The sequence below is a fragment of the Vanessa atalanta genome, chromosome 8, assembly GCF_905147765.1.
Source record: "Vanessa atalanta chromosome 8, ilVanAtal1.2, whole genome shotgun sequence".
NCBI classification, from domain to species: domain Eukaryota; kingdom Metazoa; phylum Arthropoda; class Insecta; order Lepidoptera; family Nymphalidae; genus Vanessa; species Vanessa atalanta.
This window is the reverse complement of record NC_061878.1, coordinates 3,831,948-3,854,314: the sequence shown is the minus strand read 5'-3', so window position 1 is coordinate 3,854,314 and position 22,367 is coordinate 3,831,948. Positions and strand designations below refer to the sequence as shown.

The 22,367-nt window shown below is 30.4% G+C and overlaps 3 protein-coding genes across 3 annotated transcripts; 1 reads left to right on the top strand and 2 right to left on the bottom strand.

Annotated features, from left to right (window-relative positions):
* Positions 1-645: 645 nt before the first annotated feature.
* Positions 646-9,432, bottom strand: LOC125065732 (E3 ubiquitin-protein ligase CHIP). The gene is made up of 7 exons (XM_047673518.1): positions 9,163-9,432; positions 8,761-8,959; positions 8,041-8,182; positions 6,870-6,972; positions 6,480-6,536; positions 3,382-3,498; positions 646-2,960 (listed from the first exon to the last, which is right to left on the bottom strand). The coding sequence occupies exons 1-7, from the start codon at positions 9,280-9,282 to the stop codon at positions 2,835-2,837; spliced, it is 864 nt and encodes a 287-aa protein (XP_047529474.1). The 5' UTR covers positions 9,283-9,432; the 3' UTR covers positions 646-2,834.
* A 710-nt stretch (positions 9,433-10,142) lies between these two features.
* On the bottom strand, positions 10,143-14,061 carry LOC125065838 (the record flags this gene model as incomplete). Its single annotated transcript, XM_047673684.1, has 9 exons — positions 10,143-10,484; positions 10,649-10,828; positions 11,134-11,301; positions 12,223-12,378; positions 12,496-12,585; positions 12,656-12,838; positions 13,198-13,315; positions 13,423-13,627; positions 13,983-14,061. Coding segments are annotated over 9 exons (1,329 nt in total), but the record flags the coding sequence as incomplete, so codon positions are not given.
* Positions 14,062-14,253: 192 nt separating this feature from the next.
* On the top strand, positions 14,254-22,339 carry LOC125065836 (neprilysin-4-like). Its single transcript, XM_047673683.1, has 13 exons — positions 14,254-14,802; positions 14,974-15,111; positions 15,311-15,444; positions 16,140-16,308; positions 16,379-17,214; positions 17,288-17,438; positions 17,783-17,969; positions 18,305-18,423; positions 18,843-19,235; positions 19,620-19,792; positions 20,156-20,340; positions 20,728-20,871; positions 21,440-22,339. Exons 1-13 carry the CDS (start codon positions 14,375-14,377, stop codon positions 21,614-21,616), a joined length of 3,234 nt encoding a protein of 1,077 aa, XP_047529639.1. The 5' UTR covers positions 14,254-14,374; the 3' UTR covers positions 21,617-22,339.
* The last annotated feature ends 28 nt before the right edge of the window (positions 22,340-22,367 follow it).

Here is a 22,367-nt window from a genome sequence, read left to right as displayed (position 1 = left end):
CGCCTACACTTGAAATTATTGGCAAGCATATCAAATATAAACATTTTTTTTTTCTGTCTGTACTATTGTATCAGTCACCTTACGCACACTATGACTTCTCGTAAGGACGGGCCTCGCTCATACGAGTGCAAGCAAATAATTTCGCGTGGAGGGGCGTTCGTAAATAAAAAGATCTATATTGCTGTACTAACTTCTATGTACAAACATGAAATCTCTAACTACGCAATGAACGACTTATGAAGAAAATCACTTACAATCGATGATTTTTTTTATTATCCCTATATTTTATCTATATGAAAACACAAAAATGAATGATAAAACTGTTGAAAAATATATTTATTGGGAGTAAATATACATATTTCTTAAATATCGATTGAAAGTTAGGGCTGGAGGCTAATCTAAGAGTCAATATCATAATCATTTGACTGCTTTTTAGTAAAATACGTCATTTTTATTTAAACCAATTAAATTAGAATAAACACATAAATTTATCTTCAATATAAAAAATATTAACAAATGATTGCCAAGTGATGAAAATAAATTATTTTTGAAATTAAATATAAAATTCCGGTGATTGAGAATCACATATATAAACTTTTTCATTATTCTTTAATATTTAATATGGAAATGAAAATGTATAGCATAGCAAAGAGTCTGCATTAAATTTTTTCCTGAAATTTTGACACGATTTGAGACACTCAACGTTTGTTATTTCTTATACCTAGACTGCATTCATCACGATAACGCGAATATTCGAGGTAACACAATGATTATTTTAAAGCACACATCTTCGCAACTTTGCGTTACCACGACGAGGCAATGTGCCCACTTCATATACCAAAAGTTGATAGTTTCAGAATACCTTCGCGATTCGTGTCGCCCAGGCATGAATAAAATAAAATTCAAATTTGTAATACACCAAAACTATCTTTGAATAAATAAAATTAACTATTAATGTAAATATAATGTGTATATATATATATATATATAGTGATACATAGCTAATTCATATACAAATTCTCAGTAACTAAGATTTTTTTACAGATAAATAAGACTTTGTTTTGATATACATAAATTAGGACGACATTATATAACTAGAAAACGACATTTATTACAACGATAACATATACTTAACTTAACGTTTCAAGGACAAGGTCATTCAGTGAGGGTTACGTTCAAATGTTTCATAAATATAACATCCGCGTAGAAGTCTATGAACGCTCTTTTAATGTCCAATTAGTTAATGATCCACCCGCATATATATATCACAGAAAACAGTATGGGATATGGAAAAAAATAAAAGAAAACATCAATGAGATTGAATCTTAAGATCTGATACTTTTTTTTCGATAAACCCGCCTTGAAAATAACCTTGAATTTAAAATAATAAAATAAATAATTTAATTGCAGCATTTCTACTTGTAGTTTTAAAAATTAAACGGTTTTACCGCAAAATTTATCGCTTCCATCTCGTGCAATCTTAGGTCGCCGATCAGAATTTATAACGAGATCAGTAACTTTAAATAAATCACTACTTTTACATGCAGCCATTACATTACAAGCCGGACAACTAAGATTGCGCGAATTGTGCCGACTGAATTGCAGAAACTTCTATTTTTTATCTATGGCAACATATTTCTATACTGTTTGTATAGACATATCATTCATTTAGCGGGTGGAAAATGTAGTTTGTCATATAAAAAAATAATTAACTAACATAACTACTAAACAAATAAATCTACGATAAGCATTTAAATAAATATAACCAAATAATATCTAGCTTCATTTTTACAAATCAAACATTCCAATGTTCAATGTTTTATTATATATAATATAACTCGTTATGATAAGCTACCGAAATTACGTCACCAGCTAACGATAAAAGCGCCATTTTGTTGACAATACTCGTTTGTAAATAGAAAAAATATTTGAATGAAAAATAATTCAACGGGTTTTGGTCAATAAGGTTAAACATTAATTAGGCTCAAGTAAGCAATTATATGAGCTTATTTAAGCTCATTCATACTTTTATATTATATTTCTGTGGATGGACATAATCGCGCTGTTATGATTTTCTACCTTCTTGAAATAAAAAAAAAAAGATCAAATTCGCTAACGAATGCTTTAGACTGATCTCAAGTTCAAGGACCAATTTAGTGAAGACCAGTAACTATATATGCATGGCGAAATTAAGCCTTTTTCCAAATTAAGTCAAAATTTAAGAAAAAGTTCTTGGTGATAGGGCAGCCCGTCTTAGTGAGTAATATTCTCCCATCAGATATTTTACCGCCAAACAGCAACACTTAGTATTTTTTTGGTCCAGTGTGAAGGATGAGAAAATCAGTGTCACCACAGGCAAAAAGGACATACCATCTTAACTTCCTGGGTTGGTGGTTCATTAGGGATATGAGGAATGGTTAATATTTCCTACAGCGCCAATTTCTATGGGCGATAGTGACTACTTTCCTTCAGGGACCACATCAGCACGATCGCATACATTAAAAAAAATGTTGAATAAACCAAAGTGTCACTTTTCTATAAACCATATAAGCTATTAAGAATGTTTTTCTTGAGTAATTACTACAATTATACATGGAAGTTTTAAAATCAGCTTAAAATATATAACTTACTAGCAAAATAAAAATGTTTTTTTTTAACTTTTGGTTCTCTATGACTTAATGAAAAAGTAATTTGTAAGTTTAGGAACTTGGTTCTAATTCTTCACTATTTTTGAATTCACTTATCAGACACCCTTCGACAATTAGTGTCTACTATCTTTGCACTAGTGACGTAATCGCATGAGTAATGTTAGCTATATCGATATATTAAAATTACTAATAATCGAGAGCCCATTCGTTCTCCTGTAGAAACGCGTCAACTACCTCCTTCATAGTGAAGTTTGGTATGAGCTGATCTGCTGTCAACTTCACACGAGTAACTGGATCAAAATGTCCAACCCGCTGTGAATAAAAAAAAAATTATACAAAACCTCATGTTTAAGCCAATATTAATATTATTAATTAAAAAACAAAGAACAACAATTACAGTTGACTCTCATCAATATAAACTCATAAATATTTATAAGGCAGTAAAACTTTTACTTCTGAACATAGTTATAAATGTTTTTAAAGGAATATTGTTTATTATAACGTTCAGTATAACTAAGAAAAGCAATCGAGATGGCTAATTGAATGGAAAACCAAAAACGCTGGTTTCCCAAACACCAGCAAGTTTCGGATGAAATTTTCCCACGTGTAAGAAGGATAAAGAGACTTGCCCAGCAGTGGAATATTTACTAATGACTACTATACTATACCATTACTGATATAATAGTAGTAAAATATGGACTGATATCGTAAAAATTACTAAAATATAACGTACCTCTAGATGTTCTTCGATGTCCTTTTTCTCATACGTTATGCCGCTTGGAGTTATGACCGGCTCGTTCAGAATTTCGAAGCTGATCTTACCGCATAGATAGTCTGGCACGTCACGTTTCTAGAGAGAAATATCTCATCAACATCAAAATATACTTTACTAGCTGAACCCGCGGCTTCTCTTACGCGTAATTGTGTTTGAGACGATAATGCTTCAAGAATTTGAATACGTATAGAACCCCTAATGCCAAACAATTACAAACCCCCCCCCCCCCTTTAGTGTGAAAAGTAACCTATATCCGTTCTAGGAATTCAAGCATGCATCGTAACAAAATACTAACCGACAGGGTTACGCACTTATAATACTAGTACAGATTAAAATGGACACTTACAAATACTACAATAATGTAAAGCTAAAACTGATTCGGAATGCTCTTAAAATAAATTTATGTTTTACTTGGTGGTGGGCTTTATGGAGACCCGTGTGGGTAGATACCATCCTCATCACATATTCTACCGCCAAACAACATTGTTTAGTATTGCTGTATTCCAGTTTACAATGTTATTCCAGGCACAATGAACATATTCATTTACATTTCAGTTCAAGATATGTTTAATATTTCTTACAGTACCAATGTCTATGAGCGACTTTGTCTACATACCATACAAGTCATTTCTCTATATAATCGACTGGCATCCCCGCTCGACAAGCGTATATGAAGGTTTCCGTCCCAAATTTCATAAAAGTCAAACCCGCCGTTTTAAATTTTAAGTAATTGATACATACGTGTTTATTTGTGCATTGTTGCAATGTACAAACGGCTTATATTAACGTTGTAACTTGTTGATTGTACTTTGTATAATCTACGTTGTGAATTGAAGCAGATTAAAATGAAAGAAGAGTGGGTGGAAGCTTAATATTTATTTTCTTTGTACTATCGAAAATATCATCATCCTCCTGCCCTTATCCCAATTTTACTTGGGGTCGGCGCAGCATGTTTTCTTCTTCCATACTTCTCTGTCAGACGTCATCTCACAAGTAACATTCTTTCTAACCATATCGTCTTTCACACAATCCATCCATCGTTTCTTGGGTGACGACCCAAGAAACGATGGATGGATTGTGTGAACCCTACCTCTATATCCATCCACATCCATACTCAAAACCTTTCTTTCTTTTTTTGTACTATCGAAAATAGTGTTTATTTATTTATGAAGTGGCCATAGTTACGCAAAACCACGCATACATGCAAGTCTTGATTACTCTGTTTATAAATGAAAGCATTAAAATCCGTTGCATATTTCAAAAGATCTGTGCGTCCAAACGTCAGGAAACGATTTTATTTTAAAATATGTTACGTGTTTAATAGCAATATTTGCTTTTATTTATAAATAGTATTGTAATTTAGGTAATACATAAAAATGTAATAAAATTGTTATTTTTTTTAATTTAATAACTAAATAATAGGTTAGTTTGTAGTCTTACTTAGGTTTATTTTTAGAAAACATTTAAAATGTACGGTTTCCTGTATACGTCACGTGAACACGCGCCAAGAGATTTATGAATGTATTTTACAACTTCATAGTGGGAATATACAATACATAATCCGTTTACTCCTACACGGGGTGTGAATGCGTGGGACCAACGAAATGATCCTATTAGGAAACATCATGCAACAGAACTAAAATAGAGCCTTATATCGTAACGTTATGACGTCAACACATTAATACTTACGCCTTTATCCTTTACAAAAAATTAAATAATATTAAGCAATTTAAGCGCTTCTTTTTATTATTCTATTAATGAAGTTTTTTATGAATTTAATAATTTTCTAAATCATATTATGATTGTAAAGCGCTTTACGCTAATTCCTAAATTACTCCAAAACTTTAGATTGATTTTGGGGAATTAAGCTCTTACAATAGAATGCGATAGTTTTTGTCAGTTATATGAAATAAAAATTAGAACATGGTGGTTGTGTAATCTACGGAAAATTTACGGCTGTTACTTTTACTTTTTTATACATAAACAGTAGGCACTTACTGTACCTGTTAATAAAGTTCAGACATTTATTTGACGCGATATCATTGATCGATTTTGAATAATCAATGAAATTCATTACCGTTTCGAGAAAAAAAAATTTTGAAGTTGTTATCGAAACTTTGGAAGCAAAATTAGAGTGGATATAAGTAGTGAAAGGGAAAATTGATGTATAATATTTATCAAGAACTATCTGTCTGTGTAGTGCATAGCTATAAGCCAATCGCATGGAATATCTACGTTAATGTTTTTGATATTTTTTTTTATTACAACAGTATTTGAATTATTTGTAAGTGAATTACACACGAATACATATTAAATGTTGTGTATTTAATCACTATCCTAAAAATTAATTTGTAATTCGCATTTAAAATTGCAGTGCGATCCTTTAAGAATTCACTTCGTATCTCAATCAGTATACATAATCATAACCATCACAATACTAGTTTGACAAAATCGTACAATTTTCCATAGAGGCTTTCAATTTTGACATTTTTTAAGATTGTAAAGATCTCTGATAAAGAGCTCTGAAATGAGTATGTATGTAACGTATTCCAAATCTTCATAATATTCAATATAAGTAATACTTCGAGGTGTGTAAATTAAAATCGTTCTTAGATTAAGGCACTTACGATAATTTATTGTAAACAAAGGTTAAATCTCAATTCGTAAAAAAAAAAGATTTTTTTTAAGGTAAATTTTATTTTTAATTTATTTTCTCTATTATATGAAGCCGATTTTTTTTTACTTATATTATAATTAGTATTTTAATCTTTCGTTATAATCTATACTAACATTATAAAGGCGAAAGTAAATCTACATGTCTGTTGCTCTTTCACAGTCAGACGGCTGAACCGAATTTGATGAAATTTAGTCTAATTGCTTGAACTCTTGAAAGGCTAATTTTTACACCTATTACCTGACCAACCCCTAAAACGACACCGAAGTTTGGGGCGACAACTAGTACAGTAATATTATAAAACCCGAAGAGTTTTCAATGTCTGATTTGAAATAATTTAATTAATGATTTAATCAGTGGATTTAAATAAGTAAGTACTCACCCTCCTTCGTTCGTCCATTCTTGAAAAAAGATTATTGAGCTCACTACCATAGTTATTCTGTTAAATAAAAAATATAAATTTTAAATATGGCAACATTTACACAAATATCGTATTGGTAATCTGATATTTAAAAATTAGCCTTTAATTAATATTAATCAATAATAGGCCAAAATATTCCAATTTCCAAATGGAAACACAAATAATAGATAAGTCAATTTCATGAAGTGTTACATAATGTCAATATTAAAATGGTTTTCTCTTAAAAATGTCAATAAACTCTATTACTGTTTTTGAATTAATTGGAATTCCTGCAAAAAACATTCTTATTGTGGTATTCACATTCTCATAGCTCTTGTTAAACATTAACTCTTGTACAACACTAATACTTACACATTCCTCTTCAACCTTCGCTACCTTGCTACCGGTGTCCTCCTCATTTATATTCTCTAACTTTATTGATTCTATTCTTCTCTGCATGTCTTCATTTATTAATCTGTAATCAAAATAACAGTAACTCCAAATAAATATCAATATATATTGTACAAGTTTTCGCCCTTGTGTTAGGGTTTTTAAAAAAAGTTTTAATAAAAATCAGTTTTAAAAATTTCATTGTATTAGTGGTTTAATCATGAAAGCAAGTCTACATTTATAATATTAGTATAGATTGTATAACTTCTAAATTAATGGGGCACGATTATGGGAGTAACAGCCTGGTATTCAGTCACTTAGCTGCAAAATGGCAACTAGTCAAACAAAATAGTATCAAAATATAAATAAAGATATATTAATAAATTGGTTTAACTCTATTCCATCTACAATTGGAATATAACATCAATTTCAATACTTTGAATAATTTTGATCCCAGCCAATTTAATTAGCAGCACATCTGACTCAACCTTTTTACTTATAAAGCGACCAGGTGATCAGGTAGTTTAGTAGTCTATTTTGCTAGCTTTAAATATATAAAAAATCTTGCAACAAATTTTAAAATTCTCTAAAGTAAACTCATAAGATATATCAAGCATATAACAATAACAAAGGCTTATTTAAATAAGCCTTATAACATCGTAGGTCATGTATTATTAACTAAGATCTCAACTAGAGGCTTCATTCATGACTCTTAGCATAGTATTCCTTTTATTCCCTGTAATATATAAAACTGTTAACTGTTTTTTTAAACAGTTTACAATTAACAGTAAATATTTATAAACTGATTACGCAATTTCACCTCAATTAAAACTTCAGACAACTTGACTTTATTTATTAGATTTCAAACGGTATGTACCGTTTGAAATCTAATAAAAAAAATTAGTGAAATATGATATTAATACAATGAAGATTAAGTAATAGTTGACAGTTTTAAGCATTCAATTCAAGGTTGCTTTGATTTCCAATTTAAATAAGATTGTGAAATTATAACCCGACAGATTTAAAATAACTTATAAATTATTTATAAGCACTAAAAGATTAGATCCCATGTGGTTATATTAGTCTACCTTTCATTTTTTTTCCTCATCATAAAACAATGTTATATAATATAATCTTAATATTGTGCTATTACCTATTTAAATATGTCTGCAATTCAATTTCTTGAGATATTCTCTTTTCCTCCTGAACATTCCATCTTTTCTTCCTGGCAATGCGTATCTGTGCTGCGATGTCATCTCCGAAATTAAGTTTTTGTTCTCGAGCAAGATCATTTGCTGAAATCAATATCATAGAAACACTTTATTATACTAAACAATATTCAAACAAAATAATGTAACAAAAGACATCAATAAAAAAATAATACAATAAATTAAATCAGTCATTATTTAAAATTTAATCATACAATACAACCACTCTATGTAAATAAAACTAAAAATTTATTACAATCATATAAGATATACAAAAACTGAATTTATAACTAAGCAATCTCTTTTAAGCAAAATTAATGCAGAGAAAAGAAAATAAGAAACATAGGGTGTCCAATGTAACATACAGGTCATCAATAACCATATACATACATCATTAGTTTACAGTTTTTCTCCATCATCTATTACTTTAAGTTTATTGTCATATAGGTTCTTTCTTTATTTTTTTGCAAACTTTTCTTTGTGTGTATTCTATGTTCTATTCTTATAAATAACCAGCTTTAATATATTCTAATATTATGTTACATTTGTTTGTTTTATAACTGTTCTATCTTGTTGTGTAATAAAAGTGTATATTATTATTGATTAAAGAATAAATGTTGAAATATAAATAAAGAAAACCCATACATGGTAGTTATGTTAATTACCTCTGTGTAAATGTTTTATAGCCTCATCATAGCATTCCTGTTCAACCAAAGCCTGTCCGAGGAAGAAATGTCCCTTCACTTGATTATTATCTATGTCGAGAGCCCGTCGACAATCTTGGCATGTAGCCTCCCATCTCTTCATTTTTAAATGGCATAGCGCCCTATTTGTATAGTATGTTGAAACTGAAGGATTTTTTATCTAGAATTAAATCAAAGAGAAATATTTGTAGCCAATTTTGAAAGTATGAGAATTATTTTAAATAATAAATAATATAAATATACGTCACTGATATATTGCTCAGTCAAAGGACATGAATAGCATTAAGCTCAAAAAACAAAGGTTTATTAAAATTCAAGTAAGATTCTAAAAAATATTAGTAAGGTAATGTGTTCAAAACTTACGATGGCCTTAGTGTAGCAGTTCATAGCATCTTCAAATCTACGTAAGCTAAACAATCTGTTTCCTTGTTCTTTCAGCTCCTTATCGGTTAAGTTTGCAGTGGAATACATATGCTTACTCATTGTTACAGTTTATTTGATACACTTCTTTACATAAATTAAAACACAGATCTCATCATAACACAATTTGAACGGATTTCCTTAATCCCGACTATTACGCGAGAGAAAAAAATAAGAAAATGTTTTTCTCTAATCCAAAACGTTCGCGCAAACCAACAGATAAAATAGAATGCATCAAAAACTGACAATGACAAATTCATAAATGTCAACGTCATTATTACACTAAAATTATATACATAGACTATAAAAAATATTTTTCTTAGCACTAGAAAAATATTACAACACAGCCGATTAAACAGTTAAAATAAGTTAACTTAAGAATGTATTAAATTTATCAAATTTATTATTCTTTAAACTTAAATGTTATACGATAGATGTAGATGGCGTAAACCTGTTTTGGCAAATATGAAATTGAAAATGAATTGTAAATATGTTTTAATCATTATATTTATTCTACATGTTAAAATGTATTCTAGAGTTATCCACATGAATATCAGCGAAATAAAACATTTTGTTGTTTTCGATATATACGTATAATTATAATTTTCATTTCAATACACTACTATTTACTATTTAAATGAATATAACATAATATGATTTAGTCAGTAATAGCTGCCAAGCTCCCCAAGGAGATACTGTACAATCGTTTCCAATAATATTTAATATAACATTTTACAGGTTAACTTTTTATTTCGATAAATATTCCTCTTCGGTACCATTTTGTAGAGTATATTATATTCACCTTAACTTTCAAAGGATCGCAATTTATAAAAATGTTCTATAGTGGTAAAGACTAAAATAATATAAAGAAACCTAGGTAACCTTAACAGAGATAATGTTTTTTGAGTTAAAGAATAATGAATTTGGAACTAGGAAGTAACTTCGAAAAAAAGTCGTATTCACACCTTTACGAGTTCTGAAGCGGAAAATTTATTGGGAAATATTTGTGTAAGCTTTCATCAATTTATAATTAAAATTTTCATAGTATGTAGACACCAAATTCAATAATACATTAATTGAATCGTGAAGTGAATAATTAGTTGGACAGGATATCATTAAAAATAACCACCATTTAAACGTACCTCTGGTCCTTTATTATTTTCATTAATCTTGCAAATATTTTTACACCATTTTCTTATATTCTTATCGGCGGCTCCACGTATGTCCAAGCGATTATTTAAATCTGTCATATTTCTGAACGATGGCTAAAATTTAAATGTTATTTTCAATTTAGAAAAACTATATGGTTAAACTGTTTTCGACATAATGTCGTTTTTATTATTGTATTTTGTGAAGATAACGTATGCAATTGGGTTAATTAAGTATTCTGAGAGAGATAATTAATAATAAATATTCAATTCCTATTTACTTTAGCAATTCGCCGTTGCTTTGCTTTGTTCATTTCTAAAACCAAAGAGTAAGGAAAAGACTTTTTAAAATATGCACTTGTGTCTTTTATTTTGGCGTGGCTGGCAGGAACTGATTTTATTTTTAATTCAGTTAAATTATTAAGTAAACATACACTATCTTCATGACGTAGCATATTTTCCTAAAATAAAATAATTAATATTAATTAGTAAATAAATATAATGTATTTTTTTAATAAATTAGGAACAAAATTCCAAATCGTATTTTATAATCTCAAAATATTTTCAATAATATATTTAAATAAAACAAACCATCAAATATCTTTGTGTATTAACACCGAAGAAAATCAACTTTTTAAAACTAGACTTCCGACTGATCAAAGACTACCTACAGCAGTCACATTTAATACAGATAACTTTATATATTTAATACTGAGTATTACAGAATATACAAAATTGCTTAAGACGTAATTTAAAAAAGTCTTACTCGAAGCTTTTCCAGTTCGATATCAATTTTCTGTCTAGCAATGAATTCTGCACGAAATTCATCAACCAAGTATGCCCAGTACTTGTTCACTCGAGCACAGTCACTCAGTTGAGTCAAAGGTAGATGCAGCAAAATACGCTTACTTATGGCCGATGGCAATAATTGAATCTAAAAAGTTAGATGTTATTATTTTTAATTATTGTTCCACACTCATAGGTACCAGCTTAGTATGCATCGATGGCTGCTCTTTTGATCTGAGAACATTAATCCTGGTATGACTGAGAATTATTTTCTTTCAATGGAACTTTTTTATTTTATATTATTAACCTGCTTATGCCCGATAATCTTCGATATGCAGATGACAACACTGCACCGTTGTGGAGAGGTACACTTATATTTGAAATTCTACTAAGTAGTTCTTGAGAGCAATGGGGAGGAATTAGTTGAAAGTCATACATATATAATGGAACCGAGGTTTTACCTATTTGATAGAATTTAATCTCACAAAAAAGCAAATTTATCTATGTATGTATTCAATGTCAATTATCTGTTTGATGCATTAGACTGTTGATCATTGCATCACAACCATCACCATTTATTTGCTACGCATCGCTGATTCAGTCGAAATTTCATATATAAATGGGATACAACATACAATCTACACTAATATTAATAACCTGTAGAGTTGGTTTATTCATTCTTTCATCGTTAATTCGTTCTAAAATAATATTTTATTTGCAAAGGTATTTTATATAACTTAAAGGTATTTATAGTTTAAACTAAATTTGCAACAAAATAATTAATAAGTACGACTAAATTATAGTCACCTACATAATTAAATTATAAGACCCAGTACTTTTACCTAACGTTCTTTAGTTACACTCTTACTAATGATAGCATGAAGTACCTAGAACAGTTATGTTGTAAGTACATTAAGGAACTGTTCTACAACAAAACTGAACAAATATTTTCAACTTCTACGCGACCGAAGTCGCGGGCATGTGATATTGCAAGCGTAAAGCATATGTTTAATATAAGTAAAATAAAAATCTAATATGATTTTGAACCAAAAATCATTTAAATACGTACGAAATCTACAGTTTCAAAATTTTCCGGCTTTGATCGATTTACTTTCCAAATTCTCTTCTTTGTCCCATCAGTAAAGGTCATCTCTAATTCTTCCAATTTTAAATTATCTTTTATAGTCTTAATTGTAGTGGCCCACAAAACTAAATTCGTATCCAACTAAAATCAATTTTATTGAATTAGAGTTTCCTAATATAAAGGTTTTTTATAATTATAAAATATGCAACTCGTTTACGTTTAAATATTAACAGAGTTATGTAAATTAATTGTACTTACCTCTTTTTGTCCATTCATTAAGGGATGTGTGGACGATTCCAAAATTTGTGTTACAGAACTTTTTCGACGCGGTGTTTGTTCTTTTTTAGGCTGCATAAATAAAATATAAATAGTACAACTGTAAGAAAAAATACAATATAATAGAAACCTCATTTCTTACTGCTTCAACATTAATGGGCTTTTTTTCAGGTGGTGGTTCATTAACCACGACACATTCTATCAAATTCTCCACCTGCTGTTCTAGGTTTTGTTCGTAAATTTTCTCAGCCGACTTAAATACTTCCCACATAATAGGACCTCCGGCAACCGATAGCAATTCCGCTAAAACTAGGAATTGTTGACCCTGTTCAAAAAGTTAGGACTCTGTATTTTGTTTGTTTTTTCTTCTTGGAAAATTGTTTTCTAAGCACTTTGTTATTTAATAATCTTATATTACAAACAAATATAATTGTATTTATCTAACATGACCGTATTTTTAAATGTTGAAAAAGAGTAACTAAAAGTTCTTGTAAAAGCCTACTTGAATAAAGTATATTATGATTTTTATATAGATTACATATATTTAGATTACAGGTAATTTAGATCATTATTTGCAGTATCAATTTAAACTATCATCTTTGAAAACCTTATTTCCAGTAAGAAAAATGAATTATTATTATTACAAAACTTAACTTTGAAATTTCATTTTTTTGTAATACTAACTGAATCAAGAGAACGAAACCATTTGCGATTACTCATTATAATATCATGGATCGAGGACATGAGTACAGTTCGATCGTGATCCAAGGGTACTTGGTCATAGCTGCTCCATGTCTTATACCTAAACATGAATATTGTAAATTGCTTCATTAGGTGTTATTTACTAATTATCGCATTGCACTTTAGTTATCGATGTTAAGAATGTATGTGATTAAAATTTCGACTTACTCGCTTATAGACAATATGGCGTCTTTAGAACGGGAGTTCCATATTGATTTTAACAATAAAGAGAGCGTAAAAATACTTGAAATGTCATCTAATAAATCTAGCACAAATATCTTTTTATTCTTCCAAGAAATACGTATAAACCAGCACTTGGTTTCATATAAATGTTTGCTAAATTCCAATTCGTCTTTTGAATGTTCTTGATTAGCTTTAAAAAAATATATATATAAACAATTTATAGTAACAAAATATCAATTTATAATAACACATTACAGTAAGATACTAGTGTTCAGCGGGAAGGTGAGTGAACCAGAGTAATTCCGGGTGCAGGAAACATAACGTCGCGTATCTCACGGTTAGCAGAGCAATGTCGGGGTACTTCTGCACCAGGGTCACGGACTCGGTCCGTTCGAGGGCTTTTTAGAACTAATGAATGTTGGTTTATTACGTTTCACATTCATGTTTTAAGATTTTCTAAATTGAGCCACTTGAATACTGGCTCATACTGGTATATATTTCATGTGTTAATATTACTGATTTGATAAAACTATTATTATATTTACCACAACCCATTTTTGTCAAAATTAAGTCATGCACTGATTGCACTTTCTTGAATAAATCGTCAAAAGATATCATTTTGATTTATTATTTTACTTGATTATGTACAAAGAGTATACAAACCAAACGATTTAATTATGTTATCGAAGATGACATATTGTTTTGTCAGATTTATTTTCTTAATTTGTTAAAAGCAGTCAGTATTAAAATAGAAAAAATACCTTAACAAATTCAAATATAATTGACAAAGTGTCGTACATGATTGCTCACAATTTTCCCGACGCGTACTCCGATCCCCAGGGTCAACATTACAATGGCCGTTGTATACATAGTTTATATACGATGTTCCAGTTACGAATCTCTAAGGATTTTCTGACACCGGCAGTCAGGAATTGTCATGGCGCGTGTTGACACGCATTACCTCCATGCAATTTCGTTAAAGCCAAAAAGTGCTAATTACTGTAATTTTTTACTTCTTATAGCTGCAACATCTTTCTTTTCTATTGCGTATTTTGTTTTGAGAAAACCTTTAGATACATTAGGCGACCCGTCAGATCAATTTGTAGTTAAAAATATTCCCAAGAGGTATACGAAATTGGAAGGCATAGATCCTGAAGAAAGAGAGGTATTTCAAGGGTTTCAGACATCTTTCCTTCCTCATGAGGAAATAATATTCTCTCAGCGAGATACAAATACTAACAGTGAAATTTATAACGGTAATGTCACAAGTGATATAATTATATGGGATGATGAAGAAAGACATCATCACGTTCCGACAAGGTTTAAAAGGAAAAGTCAATTTACATTTACGTCTTCAGATTACGGGTAAGTAGTTAGTATTTATTTTCCGATAATGTATCAAAAATATAATTCCTTTATTTTGTTTGTAATTTTATTTTTATTATATGTAATACATTAAAAAAAAAGCTTCGGTTAAAAAAATATTATTTCCTTATAAAAATCCTAAAAACACAAAAAAGTAAAAATGAATTCTAGTTTAGAAAATCCAATTTACAAAAAAACACAAAACGAAGAAAATGAAGAAGAAGACGCAGAAGAAAATGTGGGAGAATCTGAAATTGATTATGAAAGTAAGTCTAATGAACAATATGATGAAGAAGGGAATTTACAAAGGTAGGATGTCTACCTTGATTACTGCTTATCTTACTTATAAATTATTATACAGTGACGAAAGATATAATATGTAATATTTAAAATCTATAGGCGTAATTGTTTATGGAATACATATTTTTTCTCTATTTATTCCTTATAACTTTATATTTTGTCTAAGAACGTTCGTTTTGCATGTTCTTTTATTAAATTTACATGAAAGTGTTGTTCATCCGGAAATATATGTGGATCGTGGTCCACTTGATGACGTAGAACAAGTCCGTCGTCAACCAGAGCTAGAAGAAGCAGAGATGGGCTCTGCTGCACATATGTATAAGCCAATCAAACCTCACTCAGGTAAATAATAAATTACTCTAGTTACTCAAGTTACAAATTAAATTAATTTTGTGACACATTCATAATTATAAAACTATCCATTCACGAAGGCGCACAGTTTTAGCGAGTTTTAATAAAATAAACTAAAAAAGTATAGACTAAGACATTTAAGTTTTTTATTTTTTTGTACGTATTTTACGCGCAAACATTTTGTAAGTTTGAGCGTTACTCACTCATACTAATGCACCCCGATAATCATTTAACATGGAGGAGCACGCCTCCGTGAATTATAATAGGTCTATAAGTATTACTAGTCTACTATATAACTACCAACTCAGACTATTGAGTTCTATACCTAGACTCGATTTTGTAAACATACAATATTGATTTATCAATTTTATTGCGATTATAATCGCACACCATTAGCAAGTAAATACGAGTGATGTTCATCTTTATATTAAGGTTTTTTCAGATATATAATATGGCTGATATATGGAACATTTATGGGAAAATACATTTACTATTCGGTTTTTTAACTATTGATATATACGTAGTTTTCAAAATATTCTAGTCATGTCTTATTTTGAAAAACCTTTGCATAGGAACTTAAACTATTTAAATCAAACCGTACATAAAATGCAGGCAAATAAAAAACTTACATACACATACATTTATTTGAAATGAACAAAAACTCTTAGTTTGTTACGATTATCCAGGTATCCATTCCTTTTGGAAAATACAAGGTGACAGGGAGACTATTCGACATACGCAAGCAAGTATAATGAAACAGTATATGGACAAAGAAGCAGATCCTTGTCATGATTTTTATCAATATGCGTGTGGAAACTGGCCAGCACTCAACCCTATTCCAGCCGATAAAGCTGGGTGAGTGAACTTTGAAAAACAATTTAATTTAATCACGTCTTATAAACTGTGTATCATTATCTTCTTGCAGTTACGATACGTTTGAGATGTTAAGAGAAAATTTAGATCACGTTCTCAAAGAACTTCTGGAATTCCGGAAAAATGAATACGTACCAACTAATTTTCCAGGTCCACATTTGGATTTAAAGGATAATTTTCTGACAATTACACAACCTTCAATTTGTTCAAGCAATCTCGATAAAAAGCAAATCGATGATTTCCTAACGAATTCTAAAGAAATTTCGAAATCAGCTGAAATAAATAATTTTAATAATAGCAAATCTGAAATAATAAACCGCATCCGTAGATATTTAGATAGAAAATCAAAACAAATAAATAAACCGTTATCTAAAGTAAAACATAAATTACACGATCATCTTATTAAAAATAAACATAATACGAACAAATACTTACGTAGACATAGAAGATATTATAACACTAAAAGATACGAGAAACGTACTCGTCGCAGACCTCTTGATAATGATATCAAAATTATTGCTAAACCACTTAAAAGAGTGAAAAGAAAAGAAAGTATTGACGAATTTGTTTCGATATACGACTCGACAGACAAAAAAAATCTTGATCCGGCCAATGGTGATGCCGCTTTGAAAGCAAGATTTCTATTTAAATCTTGTATGAATCATGATATATTACATGCAAGAGGACACCTACCTCTTTTAGATCTATTGGATATTCTGGGTGGATGGCCGATTTTAAAAGCTAATTGGAATGCGGAAAAATTCGATTGGTTAGAGCTCATGGCAAAATTGAGATTGTTCAATAATGACATATTAATATCGGAATGGGTTGGACCAGATATTAAAAACTCTGACGAGTTTGTGATACAATTTGACCAAACAAGCTTAGGTACTTACCATTAAGAGCATTTGAATTACATTATATTGTACAAATATCACGAAAACCTTGTTTGTTATTGTAGGCTTACCCACAAGGGATTATTTTCTGCAAGAAAGTAATAAGGTTTATTTAGACGCTTACAAGACATACTTAATAAAAGTTGCATTATTACTCGGAGGACAACTTGATCATGTAAAGGCTGACGCTGACAAACTAATTAATTTTGAAATCAAGTAAGTGATGCTTAAAAAAATGTAATAATAAATAAAATTATTATTAATGGAAGTGATCAATAACATTATTATGCTTCTTAAAATAGTAGCATATTATAAGAAATATCAAAAACTACGATAAGATCACAAACCTTAGCCAGTTCGAACCTTTACAAGCATCATTGTTTTCTTTTTTGTTTGTATGAATGTAAACATTAGTCATACGTATGTATGACCAATGCAAATCCACCAACTGAATTGGATGGTAGAAGTTTTAAATAGTCCCCTCAAGAGGAAACGGTTTATTAAAAGCCTCTTAATAACCATTGTAAAGTGTCTATAGATTATTAATTTGGTAATTACAGATTAGCTAAAATAACTTCCGCGCCAGAAGATAGGCGCAACGTTTCAGAGCTATACCGTCGTATGACACTTGCGAAGCTCGAAGGGTTAGTTCCTCAGGTTGATTGGAGGAGATACCTATGCATTGTGATGAATAGAACTGTAGAGTCTCAAGAAACCGTCGTCCTGTTTGCATTAACCTATGTACGAGTAAGTATTTCTTTTAGTAGTATCATACAGTATTTAGGTTTTACCTTAATTAACATTAAATAATAAAAATATGTATAATTTTGCTATCGGACTCTAATAAAACTTTTTCAATTATATACGTTGCGTTATTCACGTGATCTTTAAATTAGGACCTATTCCATATATTATATAGTATATCCTATTATAACGAACAAGAACAATTATATTATAAATATGTAATTGAGATAGTGTGAGTAGGTACTTCCATAGGATAGGTTTTCTTAAAAAAATAGCCATTCATTTTTATTAGTATGATAAATAACTGTAGCCAATCATATTTCGTTCATCGTCATCAGCACTTAGTTCAATTGATAGAGAAGACGGATCCGGACACTTTATCAAATTACCTGCTGTGGCGTTTCGTGAGGCATCGTGTGAATAACCTGGATGATCGCTTCCAATCTGCGAAACAACAGTGGGTACAAAATTTATTATATCAAAATTAAATCAGTTCGTATAATTTGGCCTTTACAGGACAGTGACATTAATCACTTCAAAAATAATATAATTAGGAGTAAAATACACTTATTAAGATATAAGGAGATCGTGCTGTATTATGTTTTTAATGAATAAAGTTAACGCAATTCATCTATCGGAAAACATCCAATAAATTTAACTCGTAATCTTGATCTTCTGTACCTAATGTTGAAAAAGTTCGAATTTCAGTAAAGTAATTAACATAAACGTGAAATCTAGCGTCCTCGTAAATTTATCTGTCTATATTGAGATCACGAACAGATTAGTGCATTGTCAACATAATCTTCGAAGAAATAATTTAGCAATTAATCATCATCATAATATAAAATATTATGTACATAATTTTAATACGTCCAGGTTTTACTACATTCTATTTGGCCGAGAGCAAGCCCCGCCACGGTGGAAGAACTGTATATCCCAAGTCAACTCTAACATGGGAATGGCGTTAGGATCAATGTTTGTGAGAAAACACTTTGACGAAATGAGCAAAAATGACACTCTCACGATGACAAGAGAAATACAACAGGCGTTCAGAGAACTGTTACATATGACAAATTGGATCGATGACGAGACAAAGAAACTGGCAGCGCATAAAGTAGACACAATGATGCTTAGAATAGGCTATCCAGATTTTATATTGAAAAAGATTGACTTAGACGATCGTTACAAGGAAGTAAAAATACACCCAGATAAATATTTCGAAAACATATTAAATATATTGCGGCATCTGACTAAAATGGAACAATCGCGGTAAACAACTATTTTATTTCGACTGAATCTAGAATTAATTATTAATTAAAAAATTATTAATTATAAAAAAGTATAGCGGAAATGGTACATGCTGGACGAAGGTCTTCTCTACTTTTAAAGGTATAGTTTGGATTTTATTCAATTATTGATGCGGTGAATAATTACAAAACATGTGGCGGTATCTCATTAGGCACATTCAGAATTTTTCTTACTGTGTTTTCCTCCACCGCATCTCAAAGCACGGGAGAAATAATGAATACAAAATCAAGCACATCGAAACTTAGTTTTATTTTCCGGATTTGTACCGGCAATATTCTATTTAAAGTAACGCATCCTAACTGTTCCATCTCGGCTATTCGTGCAGTGATTCATTACTAATTACAGTATCGGTCAGCCAGTTAACAAGACGCTATGGAATACAGCACCAGCTGTCGTGAACGCATACTACAGTCGTAACAAGAATCAGATTATGTTCCCAGCGGGTATTTTGCAACCACCATTTTATCACAGACACTTTCCAAGATCTCTGAATTTCGGTGGTATAGGTGTAGTTATCGGTATGTTTTTTTACGTTATTTTATTTTTTCCTTATATTAATTTATATTTAGTAACATTAAATTTACGCTTACGATTATATTTTGAAACTATGATTAGTTGATTGGATTGATGGAACAGTGTTGCCATTTTTTATTTGCTGTTTCGTTTAGAGTATTAATTATTCTTTAATATTTAAAAAAAAAATTTGAACAATTAATTAAACGTTGTTAACGTATTGATATGTATTTTATTTATTTATTTTGGTTCACCAATAATTGTTTACACCAAATAATTAACTATTTTATAAACTCTTAAACTTACCTTTCGTGTGGATCGTTAAAATTATTTCTATATTAGTAAAATGATTATGGTCTTATCTGCAGGACATGAAATAACCCATGGTTTTGACGACAAAGGCCGTTTGTTTGACTGTGAAGGGAATCTTCATCGTTGGTGGTCGGACTCTGCGATAGAAGCCTTCCATCATCGCGCACAATGTCTTATTGATCAATATGGTCATTACATTGTCCCTGAAGTCAATATGAAGTTGGACGGTATTAACACACAAGTGGGTGTAGGAATATAACAATTAATAAAAAGTAGTAAAAATGTCTATGTCTGAATCTTATAGTATTTGAATTGTAAATAGGGGGCAATAATCTTTATTTAATTAAAAAATAAATCTTTAACAAATAAGTCTTATACATAATAACATATTTGAATCTGAATACAATAAATAAAAAAAAATGAGTTACAAAAAATAATGGGAAATAGTCAGGTGATAGTCGAAAAAATATCGTATAGTCGAAAATAATACTTAAGTATAAAGCTAAGATAAACGTTTATAAGAAATTAATACAAAATAGTAACTCCTCTCAAGTAACAAATGTTGCTCGTTTAACAGATGCAATGTAATGTAAGTAATCATTTCATAAAAACAATTAATTGATTGCAGGGCGAGAATATAGCTGATAATGGCGGTGTAAAACAAGCTTTTCACGCTTACCAGCACTGGCTACGTCACCACGACTCTGCTGATGAGACGCTACCAGGACTAAACTACACACATACACAGCTCTTCTTTTTAAACTTTGCGCAGGTCTATAATATATTTATATTATGAATAATACTGTTATATATTCCTGCCTGATTCTTGTTTTCACGTCCATCATGGAGGATAAATTACAAAGCACAAATACTGCACTCCCATAGTCTGATAACTGATCTATCAGACATACATCCGACCCGTTTAAAGTGATTTATGGGCCATGTCAGTTTAAAACTACTACAACTATCTCCAGGCTGCTGCTGCCAAACTCTTGGCGTAAAAACCGGATCTGCAATTCGAAGCTCACGATCTATGATTTTTTAAACTAATCACTAGACGAGGTAGTTTAATGTAGGAAGGACACAAAATTGATTAATAAAAGAATATTACTTTATTAGACTAATTCGACAGAACATTTTAAATGTATTAAGGTATTTGTCTTCTCAAAGAATTCGGCGGGAAACTTAAAACATTGAAAATCACCATAATTTTCTATTTAATGCTAAAATGACATGTATAGGTTTACCTGATATTTCATATACTAAATTTTTGGTATGCTTATTAATTTATTTCAGTGGAATGCTAAATTCTGGTTTCACTATCTACTTTATATTTCTAGGTGTGGTGTGGAGCAATGCGTCCAGAAGCAATGCGTAATAAATTAAAAACAGCTGTTCATTCACCAGGCAGATTCAGAGTGATAGGAACTCTATCGAATTCCCTTGATTTCGCACGAGAGTTCCATTGTCCACCAGGTTCCCCAATGAATCCTGTTAACAAGTGTAGTGTTTGGTGATTAAATGAAACTATTTATATTAATCCCTAGCAATTATTAATGAACATAATTTAGACTCAGTGAAAGATATAGTACGATAACTAAGGCGCTTTAATATAGATCATTCAAATTAAATTCGATGGTCATGACATGAAATAAAGCATCTAGCAAAAAGTTTTACGAGAATCTTTCTAAGTGGATTTATCTTAGTTGTTTATTCAAGATTCGCTTATTAAGCATTTTTGGCGCGGTGGGAATTGCCACAAATGTCGTGCCAATGCTCGCCTGCCATTAGCGTTATTAAGAAGTTACCAAAAAGATCGTCACGATAGCCAGTTTTCAAGAATTAAAGTTGAACGAACTGCTTAAAATAGTATGTTAGTTTTAGAGTACCCTATACATCGATATTTCGACTACTAATTTACACGTGCGTTGCGACAGTTGTTACGTCTAATAACAATAAGAGGCATTAAGCGTATCATACTCGATTTCCATGGCAAAGCCAGGCCTAAAGTACTTCGTATGGTGGCATCACTTTTTTACTTTAAAACAGTTAATAGGTGTCGTACGAGATTTATTTTGCCTCATAACGCAATTAGCGTGATCATCGAAAGCTAATTATTCAGGGACTATTAGTCTTCTTGCCATCAAAATAATTGATTGTCACAATTAGTAATAAGCGAAGACGCGGGCCTGTATAATTTATTTATCGGATATACATAAGTTTTTCATATAATTGATTTATCCTTAGATTTACTTATCGCTTTATATT